The following is a 17,581-nucleotide window of genomic DNA, read 5'->3' as shown; positions in this document are numbered from 1 at the left end:
GAAAAGCGTCACCTTGAGTGAATTGAGAGATTCAACAAAATCCTTTAGACTGGGAAATTAAGTTCATTCAAGATAACGATAATTAAAACGAATCAAAAATAAGACTACATAGTGAAACATCAAATATTCTAACTTAATTTAAAATTATCGAAGATCGTCTCTATTAAAACCATTTACTGAAATTTATACATCACCCAGTTGCCCTATGCGTTATTAGAAACTGTGTCTGTAAGAGTTTATCTTATTTTATAAAATTTACACATCAGAGCTTAGTTCGATTGCAAGTGTTGGGGCATGGTTTTATTTGGAGAGAGAAAAGGCCGTAAAATTTTCATTGAACTAAGATTAAGTGTTTAATAACGTGAACTTTACATAAGCCCGCTAAGTGACGGTTTTCTAGAAACCGAACTAAATCTTGTTTACGGAATCGGAGAACTATGGAAATGAACTTTGCATATTTTCTAAAGTTATCAAGACATAATTTCGGACCACACTATACTTACTGCAGGAGTAAGCTCTGGCAGTAGCGATTACAAAGAAGTAGTCTGTTAACTTAAAAGGATTTAGAGCGACCATAGCTATAAATCTGTCTGCACAAAAGTACTAATGCAACTAGAAAACATAAATTAAGACTTTCCGAAACTCAATTTATGCAAATGTAAAACTTTCAAATCTCGTCTATAACACGTTTATCTGTATAGATATTTCATATCAAACAATTAATGCCTAAAACAATCGATATCACAGATCGATTAGGTTTAAGCCAGAAGAAGTGGCTTATAACACGTCTGCAGAAATATGATACAATCTTAATTATCCACCTTAATATAAATTAAGTGAATTTAAATTCGGAGCCCATTTGAGGTATTTCTGCAGAGAAGCACTGCAGTGGTAGAAATAAGAAAGATGGCTATTTTATACACGAGATTCAGAAAGCAACAAGAATGATAATATAGTAAGTAAATTCTGAACGTATTTTCCTGAACCATTCAGTTTCGACTAACCCTATAAAGTTAGATTGTCTAAAAGCAGTTTTCCCCGAACATAGAAAAATGTAAGAAAACCAAATCAAATTACCCTTAATCACCTTTCTACATTTGATAGATTAGTCGAGGACTCGAATTTCCACCAAATTATTAAACATATGGTAGAGCGGTTAAATTATATATTATCAAAAAATTGAGGTAATAAATGTAAGGATATTATAATTACTTAGTTAAAGACGGCGCCTTCATCCTTGGATGTGTACGAGGGATTACTTTCTTCATTCGTTTTCTCGGATTTCATTGATCAAAATGTTGTTGATGATAATTTATAACATTTATTGACATATATAAACGTAGATGGTGCAGCTATCTCAAATTGGAAAAATTTAAGAAATACATTTAAGCCACCACATAACTTTCAGGTCGTGTCACTTACAATAGTAGTAACAACTTACAAACTAGCATTATGGACAACTTAGGCGAACACGTGAAGTTCCTACGAGGGATAGCCCAGAATATTTTACAATTCAAAAACAGATAACGAAAGCGAACAGTATACAGAGGTATAACAAAAAGGGTTTAACGAAAGGGACTTTTTATCTAAGGAATAAAAAGTATCAGTACCGCAGGGCTAGTATTATTTTTGGAATTTTGATTAACCGGATACTAAAGTGCTGGATAGAAACCTTAGCTTCCGCCGCTAAGGAGTTAAAAAGAAGGACAAGTTCTGGTACTAAAAGGATGCGAACACGGCCTTAAGCCGTCACTTCAGTAGCAGCCTACGAAGGTTCGAAGGGTTCTACCAAAGTTTATTCTTTAAAATAAAGTCAATTTAAAAACCTACAAAAATCTTAGAGCCCAATGCCTACGAAGCTCATAAAAGGGCACTGAAACTGAAAAGAAAAGAGCGATTCTTTAAAATTCTTACATACTTTCATGGTGTATCTTCTACATATAAACACTCCTTTGAATGAATAATATTGAAATAAGAAATAATTTTAACGCCTATAACCCAATCCTCGATTACCGGAGGCGAATTGGTTGAATAACATAACTTAGACGATCTACATGAAAAGCTTCAAATCTTCGGCTGCCTTTCGTTTCAGATTAATGTTTCAGGGTTTTTCTTTCAGTAGCTTGAGCTCAGGGCCGGCTCAAGAATTGTTTTTCACCCGGGCAAGGGGGACTTTTGGCGCCCCTCTTATTTTGAGACTAAATTAAACTACCCCCCCCCCCCCCCCACGAAAAACCATTACCATGTCCATGTTAAAAATTTACCGTTTTCATAACAATAAATAATCCCTTTAATCACTTTCTAAATACTTTGTGTAAACATATTTAATACCTTCTTTATGGTACATGGTCATTTTACATAAAGCTTGAAACACTAGGTAAGGTGGCAAGACTAGTATACCTTAAGTACATTAATAATAATAATGTCCATACTGAATAATATCACGGTTAGTATACAGGTTGTCCTAATTTGATCGGCCCAGGCATTTTTCTCAAAAACTATAGTTGCTAGAAATGAAATTATCAGGATATACTCTCTCAGAAATGACCCTTTTCTTTTGGAATTTTCAGAAAAGTCGTGAAATTTTTCACCGTTTTGAAATTTTTATTTTTTGAACGATAGGTGGTAGACGCAAACCATTAATGAAATTGGTATGGTCAAAAACGGTAAATTTTTCATTGAAATAATACGTCATGAAAAAACCAGTTGCCACTACCCAAAAAGGTAAACTTAATTATTTGCTTTAACAACCTAATTAAAACACTTTTTCAATTCAACGTGACTCTAATTAATATCTATCTAACAAAAACTATTTAACTGAAACAAATAAATGGCTTTCTGCGCGTGCGCGTAAAATAGAAGAGACTAACTGTAACCACGGGCACACGACAGATTAAATCGTACCGATAGACTGCTTTGGAACTAGCCATCGAAAACGATTTAAATGCATTTTAGAATACTAAATGCATGGTCGTAATAGCCTAAAAAACAAATAGAATTCTTGAAGATGGCCTGCTAGTTTATTTATCATAAAGCTGGATACACGACAACGAAATAGAAAGCAAGTTCATTGAAGTACTGTATTACTTTGGGCTTCCTACTATTCCTGTGGCCCTAAATGGGTTAGAGTGTGCAAAACTGGTGGTTTTACCGGGGAGTTGGGGTCTGGCCATAGATAAAATAACTTCGTATATAGATAGGAAACTTCAATGGGGCAAACGGACTCTCACGAGATTGCCCTGACATCTAGTGACTGCGCCAGTTGGCTGTGTTCTCAAGAGCGTAGCCTTTGCAATTGGGCTTGCGTTACACCAAGGTTCTAATACGGACTTCGAGTAGTGCGAACTTCACCAAATAATATTATTCGGGTCCCGCCACCAGATGTCGTGAAGTTTCCTATCTATATACGAAGTTATTTTATCTATGGGTCCGGCTCTTGTAACCCATAAGTGTGGTGGCGCACTGGGATATGTTAGCTCTGATCAAATGGTCCTATCTCCACCTCCGACTTCGGTCAGGTTTGGACTGGAAACTGAGCTTCGGCTCAGTCTAACGGAGAGGGTCCGTGCAAACTGGCCACCTCGGCGGATTGGGTAGCCTGCTGTGGGGTGGCGGGCCTCCGTATGAGGGCACGCTGGTCCTTTTTCCCGGCCTTTTGGAGCACACCAGTATCTACGGTGCCAGCTGTGCCGGGTTATGTGGACCGCTGTGTTCCCGTCGTTCCCCTTTAGGAGCTCTCTCCAAAGGGTATGATGACTCTTTACCAACGTAGGTAGGGTGTCGGCTGGAGTTGCTATAGCATCCACTCTTAATCCCACCGCTGTGTGCGAAGTGAGAATTGGTCAACCCATTGCTGCACCTTTTGCTGGGTTGAGTGGTTTGCGTCAAAGGTGCGACCATCAGTAGTAGGGTACTACTACCCATGATGGATTTGACACCTGTCCGGGCTTTGGGACGCTGGCGTAGGACAATATGATGATAAGCCTCCGGTGGTAAGGCCCCTGTTGCTAAATACACCGGGCTAAAAATTCTGGCACACTTCTATTCTTGTAGTATCGCCCGACCACTTTTTCTTCTTTATATTTTATACCCAGGTTTATAATGAAAATACCAGGAAAATGTTTCATCCGTCAGAAAATAAATTAGTCGCAAAAAAACGTTCATCGACGATGTTGGACATTTTGGTTGGGAAAACGATTTGTATTTCAAATTAGCTAAAGATTTTTCAAATTATGTTATGCTTTCATTAAAAATATTATAAACGAATCCAATTCTTGGTAAACCAAAATGGCTCACAACTCAATTTCGGCGCCCCTCTTAAACCGGCGCCCCGGGCAGTTGCCCGGGTTGCCCGGCCCTTGAGCCGCCCCTGCTTGAGCTCCTCTGTATTTCAAAGTGCGCGATAACGACTTGTCACATTTCTTGTATATTTATCAAAGATAATATAAACATCGTACCCTAGATTTGAAATAACAGCCTCACGCATATTTAACCCACTTCCTGCTGCAACTCAGATAATTTAAGCTCTAAAGTTACCATGGTAGCTAACTATAGATAAGACTACGGCCAACTTTGATGGCGTGCTGTCATCAAAGCTGGCCATGATAGAACTATGGCAGCGACCGATAGAGTTCGATATTTCATTTGCTGGAATTAGTTATCGCTTCGTTACAAAACCGTCAATCGAAAAGCGCTCGAATTCGAAACTAGGGTACGAGGTTTATATTATCTTTGGTTTTATTAAAGAGAGAGTGTTGGCGGCCGAGGCTTAAGTCTTGGTCATTTTTTCCCATTGGTTGTCCCTAGAATTTATTAATTATTTTCAGTTTTATTTGATAAATCCTATTTAATTACCTGAAGTTTACGTTTTAACGTAAACGAAAAGTCCGTAACGGTATGGGAAGTCTATAGCGTTAACAAGAAATTCGCCTCCACTCAAAGCAAGATGGTCAGAGATTTGTTCACTTTTAATTCAAATTTGGATAATAACACCAAAGCTAACCACTTGAATCTCAAAATTTAGTTAGTAAAAACCGAACGGTAATTTTTGACTACAACAGTTAGTGGATTCGCTTTGAATACGCTTAATTATAAAAAGAATTAGTCAGTAAAACTTTACTTAACAAATATCTTTCTTCGTTTTATGTAAATACTGACACTAGGGATGAACCTGGGCCCAAAAGGGTTGCAATTTACTGTTCTAGGATTAAACAACGAAATTCTGGGACATTACGGAATTTCTACCTATCGTATTTAAGTTTAATGATGTTTGTAACCGAAATAGTAAATCGATTACTTTTAACGAGTCTGAATTTTGTAACCGCGTCGAAGGCATATTCGGCTGAAGTAGCGCGTTTTTCATATTATAATAACGGTCCTATTACCTTTATTTGTTTTATTCAAACGGCTATTTTCAATTAAAAACAGATACAGAAAAATTATTTTTATACTTGTAAGCAGTTCTGTGTTAATTTTGAGATAATTAATGTTTTTTATGTCTACAGTATTTTTAGTGACTAAAAGAGATTTTTTAGGCTTTAAAACACAAACTAATTAAAAGAGATCAGTCAAACAATTTCTTATAAAAAATATAATTTTTTAAATGAACCCTTCGACAAATGTATGTCGCTCTAGTCGATCCCGTCTACTGAAATAGATGTTGGTGTCTAAGGCTCTAGCCGACACCATATCGTGGGACTCTCAAAAAAAAAGTCTACTGAAATCCTCTCGAGTACACATTCCATTTTTTTTATCATATGCAACGATCGTCGAATGACACAATTGGTACAAGGCATAGTTCAGGAAATCAACTCATAACTTTATTTAATAGGTAAGTACAAAAACATTTGAGGACGCCAGACGTGGAATACGTAGAAATTTGATTCGTTTCAGCGTCGCCTGAGGTTACGATCATCAGTCATCAAAGCATGTTGATTTATAAGTGATACACTTTTGAATCCTTAGAAAGACATTACTGACGATATAAGATTAAGCCTTCTATTTAGGATTGCATATCAATCTACGAAAAAGTACTCTTTTGCGAACGCGTGTCGAAATTTCCCCAAAAATATAGATATTGTTTCGAATTATTTCAATAAATAATTTCCAGAACACGCTTGAAGAGAGTATTACCCATAGAGTAACCCACTCACATATAGTGGAAGGCTATCAGCGAAACTTATTAACAGTTTCCGTACGCAACGCCTTGTTTTCGAAGCGTGAAATTAAAAAGTTGGTCTAAAGTTAATGGATAAAAAAGAAAGTTTAAACTCCAAAAAATTTAAAAACCACACCATCGCTCTTCGGACTATGTTTATTCACGCCTCGTACACAAGTTTCCCACTGAGGATTAATGTCACATGCGCTTCCATAGGGCCTTCCACTCTAAGTGAGTGGTTTATTCTACGGCCTTATCTTTTTTTTTAATAATAAAATTAATTTTGAAAATCTTTCAACAATCGAAAAATCGGTAGGATTATAGTATACCCCAACGCGCAACATAATTATTTTCAATAATACTTTTTTCAGCTAAAAGTATATTTTAAGGCTTTTAAATAGCATTTTGTGTTTAGAAAGGAAATATATTCATATTAAATACATAATACGTTTACGAAAATGTAATCGAAAAATTAACGTTCTTTTCCTACAAAACTATTTAAGACAAGTGGCGCTTCATGTAAATAATCAACTCGAAACATTTTAGAGTATTGTTCAACTATCCATGGCTCTAAGGGCTTAAATATTTTCTTTAATGGTGGATTCGTAGTGTTTGATAATAATAATAATAATTACCGGCAAGTGCCATGGTCACATCAAGTTCTCTCTTTAGAATATCCATTACGCATTTTGCTCCCTGTGTTCCCTAAGGTTTTAAATTAATTAAAATACCGCTAACCTTGTGCGAAAGGGAATTTCAATGTTTGAGACGCATTGGTACGCTTCTGCACTTTAAGCAAAAAGGAGACTCACGTGATATGATAATCCCCAAATATTGGGTCTTCCGTAGAAGACCGCCGTGGCTCCAAGCGCCAAAGCCCTGAAAGCATCAGCGCCAGTTCTAACTCCACCGTCTAAGTAAACCTCGACCCTTCCTTGAACAACCTTGACGATTTCCGGAAGAACGTCAATCTGCAAAAATGCAATCCGAAGAACTAGAATTAATATATCACGATATGTATTAATTTATAGCTTCACTGGTATTTTAATAGTAATGACAAAGCAATGATATGTTTCCTAGAACTGAAAAAAAATCTTTCTACAAAGGTTTATCAAGGTAGAGTGAGTTGTTCCCAAATATTTTACATGAAAGCTGAATGAATGAATTGAAGCAAAAAGGCTGATTAAGGTTTAAAATCATTTATGCGAGTCTTGCCAATTTATCGCTTTATACGCAAAGTGGTTCAACAATAAATTGGTTAGATAAAATTTACCGTTGCCGGAGCTCCATCCAACTGCCTTCCACCGTGGTTGGAGACCAAAATAGCCGCAGCGCCATATTTGATGGCTAACTGTGCATCTTCACCTATAAGAGATATGGGATTAAAGATTACCTTACCACAACCAAAATTATGTAATTTTATGTTTGTATATGATATATTGCGAACTGCCAACGATAAATGTATTTTGGGGCCAAGCACCGCTCGATCCAAAGATAATGTGCGATAAATCTTAAAACGTTTTAGCCAGTGACCACCAAATTTAGTTCCACAAATTTACGGTGTTTTGAGTTTGTTACTCTTTTTTATCATCAACGTAGACGAATCTGCATAAAATGATCGTTCATTTTCAAAATATTGTTTGCAATGGTCTTTTCTTCAAATTACCGTGAAGAGAAAACAGATAGACCTTTATAATTCATGTTTTCCAAAACTTAATATGTATAATACAAAACCAAGAGTTTTAACTTTCATCAAAAGAATTATCGCTCCCTGGTTCCACTTTGATTGACCTAAAAACATGGTGTGTCGTACCTGTTAGAATTCCTTTGATAACAATGGGGAGGTAGGTGATAGATTTTAGCCACGTGATGTCGTTCCAAGTCGTGTTCGGATCAGGGACAGCCGCTTCATTCATGTTTATACTGCTATGTAGTCCTTGCAGATATATATCAAAATTGCCATATCTAATTGAAAATTTAAATATTTTAAAGGAGCCGTCATTTAAAATCGGTCAAATGACGTCGTTTTTGATTCGAAAAACGTTAATTTTATATTGTTAGTTGTTTCTATTTGAAAATACTTTTCGGAACGATTCAGCTTCTATCTAAATTGCTTTAGCCTTAAAAACAGCAAGTTTCAACAATCGTTCAGCCATTAACATATTAAAGTTTAACCCGCTTTGCATTCAAAAACAACGTCGTTTCGCACTTAAAGTGCATGGGTGTGATTTCTTAAGTTTTCCGCGTTGTTTATTGATATACTCACGTCATTCCGTCAGGGTACAAATAATGCTCTTTTTCGCTGAAGTATCTTATGCCTTCAATTGGATAATCCACAGTGAGTACGAGAGCTCGGTATCCTGCTCTTTCGGCACGTCTGACCATATCCAGTGTTAAATGTCGGTCAGGAAAAATATGTAGTTGAAACCACCGAATTCCATCAGGAGCTACTTCGGCCACTTGTTCCATGGATATCGTAGAATAAGTACTTAGAATCATAACCATGCCGGCTGCAGCAGCCGCTGAAATAATAAAAAAAACTATAAGCCTGTTAAATCACGCTCATTTTTTTGTATTTATTCCGAATAAACCTGTGCTCTCGTCTGTTAACAGTCATATTATTAGGGGCTGTTCACAAATTATGTAAACCAGTTAGACCGGACGAACAGTTTGCAAAAGCATTTCTTAATGTTACACGTAATCGTATATCGGAACCTAAAATATCAGTTATTTTATCTTGCAAATATTAATTTTTGTAAATCAAATCGAATATAAAATATTATTTGCAGCTTTGTCAACTAAGTATTTAAAACGTCGAATAAATTAGTCAAATATTTTTAATGGAAAAAAGAGCAAGTTAGTTTATAACATTATTGCACCGTATTTCGAATACCAAATAATTGGACGTACTTTAAAATGAGTATTACCTTCAGTTTTACTAAACTGTTCTAATAAATTCTAAGAGACTTAACAGCTCACTGTGTACACGAACAAGCCTCCACTACTATCTTGGCGATTGCAGCGCCATTCGGCAAGTCACTAAAGTTGTGGGTAGTTCCATCACGTAAGAGATCCTTACTTTTCTCCATCATAATAGTTTGTTAAATTTTCTAAAGGTAAAACACTAAATAAAAATGTTCAATTTTGAAAATTACTTAAATGTTGCTATTATAATTTAGTTACTTAAGTTAATTGAATTATTTTTCGTAACGAGGGGGAGGAGAGAGGAAATCATTTATTTTTGGCTAAAAGTAATTTGTCAACAGCCCCAGATTTTTATTTCCCTAAGCACTTTTTAATTTAAAATGTGGTTAAATTTAATTTAATTTTAACACTTGGCTTATTGTGAATAACGTTAGAATAATAGTATTATGATATATATATAGCTGAAGAGCATTATAACTCATATGTATGCTATACAGGTAGCTTCTGTTATGAATCCTCAATGACAAAAGCTATGTTAGTTCGAAATACTGACGAAATACGTGATTCTGGCTATTAAAATTCTGTAATTTAGCGGTTGTGAGATATTGCTTTCAATGTAAAGTTTTTCTCAGCGAATTTGTCCAACTGCAAATAAATCCTGTCTAAACCCATAAAACTAGGTAGCGCAATTTTGTGAAATCTTTTAACACTTAGAATTTTCTCTTTTTTAGTTTTTCTCAAATGCTATTTCCAGTTAAAAATACGAATACTGTCGTGCCATGGAAAACTGAGTGAGATGCGTGTACTTTAAAACAGTGTTAAACGTCGTTGGAATAAATATTTAATGAATCATGGAAATTAGGGCAAACTAATGTTTGTTATAATTAAAAAGTTGTTTAAAACCAACTAATTTGAACTAATATCTATTCGTATTTTTAAATATTCGGATTAAGACATTTAAACTAAACAGTTGGAAATATAATTAAAAACTTCAAAACACATAAGCTTTAAAGGTAAAGTGTATGATTAAGAAAGGCCAGGCATCAAGCATATTTTTTTCTGGCAGTGGTCCTTTCACTAAAACATTTTAGGATTTTCAATGTTTAAATCAAAAATTGTTAACAGGGGGGAAAAAAGGTATATGTAATTGAATCATAAAAATGTGGAAATGTTATACAAATTGATACTTATGTATCTAAATTTTACATATGATGCTTCTCACTAATTTAAAAAAACGACCACAATCTACGCCACAGAGCCTGAGATACAAACGTTTCAACTGTTAAATTAAAAATTAAAACTAAAAGTACGAATAGCCTGCGAAAGATTGACATCAAGAAAGACAGAGCATATTTTCGTGATCTTGAACCATGCCTTCAAGGTTATTTAAAATTCATCTCGAGAACCATTTAAGAAAAAAAGTTTCTTACTTTTAGAAAAGTGTTCCCCGTCACATTTAAGGATTAAAAAGCTTACTTTGGACCATTAACAAGTCGATGTCTTTTAGACATAACAAGATGGCTGTGATGAAAATAACGTTTCTATAGAGACCTGTTTGAAGGGCTAATATCTCAAAAGGTACTCATTCTACATTAAAATAATTTGCTATACATAATCATCCTTAGAATTTGCAAACTACGTTGACCTTGAACTCTTGGTTCAAGGTCATTTAAAATTAATCTCGTAAACCAATGGATTAAGAGAAGTGGTTCTAATTTGAAAAGTTTTACTCCTGGTGGTTTGCATCACCTTAAAACATTTAACTTAAAATTTTAATTTACAACCTTTTTGTATCAGAACCTCTTCTCTAAATCATTGGTTCTCTACATAAACTTTGAATTACCTTGAAATATAAGCTAATGGTCACCCGAGTTTGCAAATTTTAAAGACCCCTACTAGAAATTAAGATAGATTATTTTAAAATCACTCTATTTGTTATTGCTCAAATTAGGTATAATAAAAGCTATTTAGACCTTAAATTTGATGAGGAACACTTTTCAAACTCCAATCATTTTTGTATCTCCAATGGTTCCGTAGATAAAGTTTAAGGTCTTTATAATTTACCGTTCAAATGTCCCCTCATCCGAGCTCGTGACCCGGAAATTTCAAATTCGTACCAAAATGAAATTTTGACTCATAAGCATTCGATCGTTTTTTTTAACTATGTACAGCTTCGTTCGTGACACGCTATTACAAAATTTTGCTTCCCTCATAACATCTTTAATGGCACAAAGAATATTAGATACTTCTATTTAGGGGTCTATGAATTTTTCTATGTACCGTGTGAAGTAATATCTCATTGTAATGCTTTTTATGGAAATGCTAAAAAGAGTCACTCATATGAGTGATTATGAAACATATTGCTTTACTTCTACAAAGACGTATGTTAAGACCGCTAGAAAAAGATAATCAAGTATTTTTGAGGCGACGCATTGCAATACATGAACGCACAACAAAGATTGGTGACCATTGAAATGTTGGTTTAACAAAAAAAAAACCAATAATAAACTACAACAAATATATTTCATAAAGGAGAGCTTTTAAACGCGTTGTACAGTCTTCGGGGCTTACTTCTGATAATCCTCTACTGCTTAAGATACGATAGATTACGTTACCACTAACCAACAATGAACTGGAATTCATAGAATTTTATTAAAAAAAATTAATTTTATGTATTCATTGTATTGGCTTGAATGTTATTATTTATTTCGTTCTTAAGTTGTGCGGCGACATCCAGAAAGAAACGTGCCTTTTCCCTTTATAACTTTTCAATACATTCAATTTGACCCGTTTATGCCCTTTAAAAAACTTGTTTTCTGGAGCTCAAGTTCTGCCCCCTAGTTAAATATCCTGAAATGACGTTTCTGATTTTGACCGTTTTTTTATGCTTTAACTTTTGTTTTTCCATATAAATTTGATTGTTTAAGCCTTATAACACAAAAGGTTGTTTTTTCTCTATAAAATAGTTTCGTGAACGTATTTTACTTTTTGTGAGCGTTCTAATAATTTTAAATTTTGTATTATCTATTAATCATTTTCATGCTTTGGTAATTAAATAACGTTTTGGGTCTATAGTTGGTTTTTTGTTTTTTTGATATTGGAAATTTGTTTAATGCAATAACATTTGTTATATTTATAATTAAAATAAAAAATAATCTTCTAGTTGGGATAGCACCGGGATAAAATTTTTTGGAGGACGCTTTGGATGGCGAAATATCATTGAGTTAATACACCCAAGGGCAAATTCTTCCGAGGAGAAGTATATTTTGGCTTGTCAACTTCTATGAGGACCGAAAAGAAGCAAAGATTATTATGTTTAAAAGCTGAAAACCATATTTCGATGTTTAGTTTTTGTAATTTTTTATGAACATACGTGCTTTAAGTTCCTTCGTTGGCCCTAGGTGCTGTGCCCTTTGTTACTTATGATAAGTGCAGCACTACCCTCGACCCCGACCCGGGAATCCTATTCCCCGATTCCGCACCTTTTGGTTGAACGGCGCGCGGAAGCGAAATATGGATTAGCAGTCGTCACTCGGTTATTTCTTTTACCAAATCAATTTAATAACTAATTTACTTGACTTAAACTCCTTTCAGGTCATTCATTATTGATTAAGAACGTCTTTATTTTTATTCCTTAAGGTGGTGTTAGAAGTTGGGTGTGCTTTTGGGGCGTTTTATACAAATCGTATTTATGTAATTATAAATAAGGACGCTAATTATGTTAAAGACAGGTGTAGTTCGAATATTATTATTATGAAGAATGTCGTAAGGAAAGCGCACATTGAAATAAAATTCTCCTTAGGTTGCTATAGTAAGCGTATTAGGCTAATGTACAGGGCGATTATTTTTTTCCAATTTTTATGAGCTAGATCATATTTAACTTTTTAAACTTTGATAATATTTAAGCTGAAATAATTTTAGTTGTATATAAGCTAACAAATGAGTGTTTAATTAATAGAAAGATATCATTGCCCTCGGCAATATGAACTATACAATTTTTAATTTGGTTTATTTTTGACGAAATTTCGCAATTATCAATTTTATTAACTTGTTTCGAACTGTGATATTCACTTATTTAATTAAATTTATTTATATAGCAAAAATATTCCAATAATTGACTCTTTACCAATCTATAAAATGTTACAACTCTTTCTAGAATAAATCACCCTTCGGATAAAACTTAATTCATTATTGAGTGGTTTTACAATAGATATGCGCTCAAGAAGAATTTTATTTATCTTAAAAGCCCGATTCAAGGGGCATTGTTTAAAAATTATATTACGAAGAGTTGCTTTCTGTTCGTCGTATGTTGCATCGTTATCTTTCTCATCATCCCCAGACTGAGAATAGATTGAGTCTCCACCTCTCGAATCCTTCACTTGATTTTTTGAAGAGTGAAAACTCTACTGACATCTCTGATAACTTGATTGACAGCTTAAGTCATCGCTTGGACCATTCTGGATATTGTACCTTAGTTCTCTCATTGAGTACCATTACGTATGTTCAATTCCAGAACCGTCTGAGGCATCGGTCAAGTTGTCCACGCTGTCACTCCTCAAGAAAACGACAAGTTCGGGTATGTGGGGGTCAAAATTCGCGCATGATAAAATGGAACCTCAGTTCTCGGGAAATGACGATTCAGACGACGATATCACGTAGACGAATCGGGTCTCCGCAAGATACGGTTGAAGAAATTTTCACTGACAGACTTTTGGAATCTACATGAAGTCAACAGCTTAAAACACGTCACTGAATTTATTTTTTTGTATTTTTCGGTATTTAATTTTTTTAGTTTAAGATTTATACGTTATAAGATAATGAGTTGCATATTTAAACCCTTAATAATTTTACAATGTAATGATTTATAAAAGTATATTATTTTTTATTGCGTATATCGGTCTTTAAATGGCTGTTGTGTTTAAACGATTTTAAAAAATGCTGTTATTCGAACACTTTCGCCGTATAGTTCGATCCGAAATAATTTGAAAATCAAGTTAAAGAATTTAGCAATAAAAATAATCAGTAAGGCTTATACCCAAGGCACCGCCCTATTCTTAAGTCATCTAGCGACTTTCAATGCCTTAATCCCTTGTGGTATTCAAGCCACGCGAGCCAACAGCTCCCTGCACTCACTTTTACCGTTAACCTCAACAAATTTTTATAGGAAGGGAAAACGAAGAACAAATTTTAAAGATAAATGCTCGAATCTGAAATCGAAAGATAATTACCCTAATTGCCGTAGATACTTTACAAATATTCCTTGCCACTTAAACATCGGGACAATAACATAAACAGGGTGTCTCAAATTGCTCGATCAGGCCATTTTTCTCAAAATGTATTTATGCTAGGGTTTATTTGTTAGGTATGGAAGGCTTTGGTTACTAAATTTCAGAAAAATCGAACGATTTTGTGCCGTTTTTGAAAATTTATTTTTTCACTGGTAGGTGTCACGCAAATGTTTCAATAGAAAAGTTGTAGGGCATAGTCGAAAGTGTAAAAATAATTTTGTTTCGGTTGAAAAAGACCTATTTTTCACTGAGTTTGGAGGTCGGGGGAAAAACAAGTTGTACTAGCAGGCAATAGCCTTTAACGAATTGTAGGTAACATGCATTTCAGTTATAAGATTTCGAAAAATAAACAAATAATAATTTGCCCAAGTGACAAATGTTTTTTAATGACTTCTACAAAATGTTTTCAAAAATTCCACCTTCTGATGGAATGCACAAATATGCAAGATGTTGCATATTGCGAAATGCTCCCCGAACCATTTCTGGAGTCACCCGGCGACATGCTTCGATGATTCTTTGTAGTAGATCTTCAACGCTAGTCACAGGTGTTTGGTATACGTAGTCCTTTACGAATCCCCAAAGAAAAAAGTTGAGTGGTGTTAGATCAGGGGATCTTGCAGGCCAACGAACAGGACCAGTTCTTCCGATCCATCTTCCTGGAAACTCGTCGTTTAGATATGCAACCACGTCACGATATTGATGAGGTGGCGCCCCATCTAGCTGGAACGAGATGCGTCTGTACTCGGCCAGAGGAATGTCGTCCAACACGTTGGATATTTCATTTTGAAGGAACTCCTAGTAGTTTTGACCGTTCAGACGATTTGGCAGGAAGAACGGGCCAATAATTCTGTCACCTAACAGACCAACCCACACAATTTAAGCGAAACTGCACTTGGTGGCGGTGAGGAAATCCCCAGTGTGGATTCTCGTAGTCCCACATATGTTCGTTTTGACGGTTGAAAGGCCCATCTCTTCCGAATGAACATTCGTCGGACATCAGTAGTTGATCGTGAAAATCCTGGTGTGCGTCAGCCATGAGGCAAAGCCAATTGCAGAAGTCGAGTCGGCGCTGTCTATCGCCGTCATGCAGTCCTTGGTGAAGTGTCGCTCGATAAGGATGAAAATGGTGTCTTTTGAGTGTTCTCCAAACGTAGTTTTGATCCAACTCTAAGTCAAAGCTGGTAGTCCTGACGCTCGCTCGAGGATAGGCGACGAAGTTGGCAAGTATGGTGTTTTCCATGTCCATGTCCTGGAGACCACGACTACAAAACCTCCGATTGATATTACCGCAGTTGTCGAAGTCGCGGACCACTCTAAGAACCGTCGTATGACTAGGTCTGCAATTGGGAAATCTTCGTCTAAATAACTGACTTACTAGAGTAGCATTACGACGACCTTCTCCGTAAAATAATTCTAGCATATGAGCGCGCTGATCTCGAGTGTTAAGCGGCATACTGGACAACAATCGGCCAAGCTGAGATATTGTTTTAACTTTGAAATGTAAACGCTTTAAATACTACTCGGACAATTGGTATTTCACGTTAAAAATAACAAAAGAAAAATAAGCGTAATTTTTGGTCTACAAATCTTTGTTTGATGATCTTACTCGTAACCACGTCGAAATGGAAGACGCGGTCTTTGTCTACTTTGTCTAATTAGGTGTTGAACGTAATAATTTTCTTTAACAATAACGTTTTGCAGATCTGATTATTAACTACATAGCTGAAAGCATAAGTTCCCTAAAATAAATGTACATGTGTGTTGTGATTATTTACGATCGTTTACGTTAAAGGCTATTGCCTGCTAGTACAACTTGTTTTTCCCCCGACCTCCAAAATCAGTGAAAAATAGGTCTTTTTCAACCAAACCAAAATTATTTTTACACTTTCGACTATGCCCTACAACCTTTCTATTGAAACATTTTGCGTGACACCTACCGGGGAAAAAATAAATTTTCCAAAACGGCACAAAATCGTTCGATTTTTCTGAAATTTAGTAACCAAAGCTTTCCATACCTAACAAATAAACCCTGAAAATTTTAGAACCCTAGCATAAATACATTTTGAGAAAAATGGCCTGATCGAGCAAATTGAGACACCCTGTATAAATTATCAGTCGTTATTCTTTGTAGTTTTTTTTTGGAAATTTCGGAATATGTATCAAAATTATCAATTTATTTTGAAATTTATTATTATTTTAAATGGACTGTATTCGAAAATTTTGTTCTTACATATGCTCTTTGCTACAGAAACGTCAGTTACCATTCGATCCTTGCAAAATGAAATATACTACACGTCTGTAGGTTTGAGCGCCTTACCTTTGGCCGTGGCATTTTCTCCGTCGGTGTGGGCGCCACGCTGAGACGCGTGGGGGGATATTCCAATTGGAACTGAGGTTCTGCTGCCTAAGACAGTGGTGCTCAAGGTCCGGTTGGATACATCCCTCATGTATCGAGGTCGAACGCGCAATCTGAAAAGAACAGCGGCTTATAAGTATTTTCTTTCCTTTTTCGAATAATATATACTTTAAATTCAAAATATCAGCCAGAGATTCTAACATTCTTTAAATACCTCGCGGAGTCCATGAAGAGTCAATGGCTCGGCCCGATATTTGCCCCCCCCCCGCATTTAAGACAACGAAATCTGTTGTATCCTCTAAAGCCGCGCGACTTCCATTGTAGGTACAATTTTAAAGTCAATCGCTTTTTAAAGGGATGATGGCTTATGATTCCGAACACTTTTAAAAAATCGATGTAACACTAATGAGTAGACTAGCTTCCAATTCTTTGATTCGAAATTAAACGTGGGCTTTTCACGGTGTTGTCCTAAAAACAATTGCTATGGTTAAGTCTAATTCTATCAATAAAAATTAATAACAATTTCTGAAATGTCATAAAATAAAAGTTATGGAAAACCCCTACCTATTAAAGTGTTAATGTTTAAAAATAGCATTTAAAACTAGTAAACAATCTTGGTGTCAGATAAGTTGCAACCAACAGCTGAGAGCGAATAAAGCGGAGTTTCTATCTCGAGGCTATTGTAGTTAGACTTAGGCTCAGCTGTCTCGAGATCTGCTCTCGCGCACATAGCGGTCCCAGCAAATATTTCATTCCCCATGTATTCTCACGAATACGCAGAGTACCGCAAGGAACGCTGGTCGAGCACCCCAGCCCCCTTAACAAAAAAAAAACTATCAGAGTGTTTGGTAATTT

At 35.5% G+C, this 17,581-nt stretch overlaps 1 protein-coding gene across 1 annotated transcript; it reads right to left on the bottom strand.

Moving 5' to 3' along the window:
* Window positions 1-5,888: 5,888 nt before the first annotated feature.
* Window positions 5,889-16,783, bottom strand: LOC149944353 (2-Hydroxyacid oxidase 1-like). The gene is made up of 7 exons (XM_090176313.1): window positions 16,688-16,783; window positions 8,424-8,679; window positions 7,971-8,122; window positions 7,431-7,522; window positions 6,970-7,128; window positions 6,793-6,862; window positions 5,889-5,959 (listed from the first exon to the last, which is right to left on the bottom strand). The coding sequence occupies exons 2-7, from the start codon at window positions 8,660-8,662 to the stop codon at window positions 5,889-5,891; spliced, it is 783 nt and encodes a 260-aa protein (XP_090032439.1). The 5' UTR covers window positions 8,663-8,679; window positions 16,688-16,783.
* Window positions 16,784-17,581: the final 798 nt, after the last annotated feature.

The sequence above is a fragment of the Leiobunum rupestre genome, chromosome 5 (genome assembly GCF_980474605.1).
Source record: "Leiobunum rupestre chromosome 5, qqLeiRupe1.1.hap1, whole genome shotgun sequence".
In the NCBI taxonomy this organism is placed as follows: domain Eukaryota; kingdom Metazoa; phylum Arthropoda; class Arachnida; order Opiliones; family Sclerosomatidae; genus Leiobunum; species Leiobunum rupestre.
This window is presented reverse-complemented; position numbering and strand designations above follow the sequence as displayed.

What these genes read in the sequence shown, in the direction of transcription:
- LOC149944353 (XM_090176313.1), bottom strand. Translation starts at nt 8,662, where the DNA reads ATGGTTATGATTCTAAGTACTTATTCTACGATATCCATGGAACAAGTG. An exon ending in TTGTACCCTGACGGAATGAC is followed by an intron (nt 8,123 to 8,423) that starts GTGAGTATATCA and finishes ATTTTCAATTAG; the next exon opens with ATATGGCAATTTTGATATAT. An exon ending in TTTGGGGATTATCATATCAC is followed by an intron (nt 6,863 to 6,969) that starts GTGAGTCTCCTT and finishes TTAAAACCTTAG; the next exon opens with GGAACACAGGGAGCAAAATG.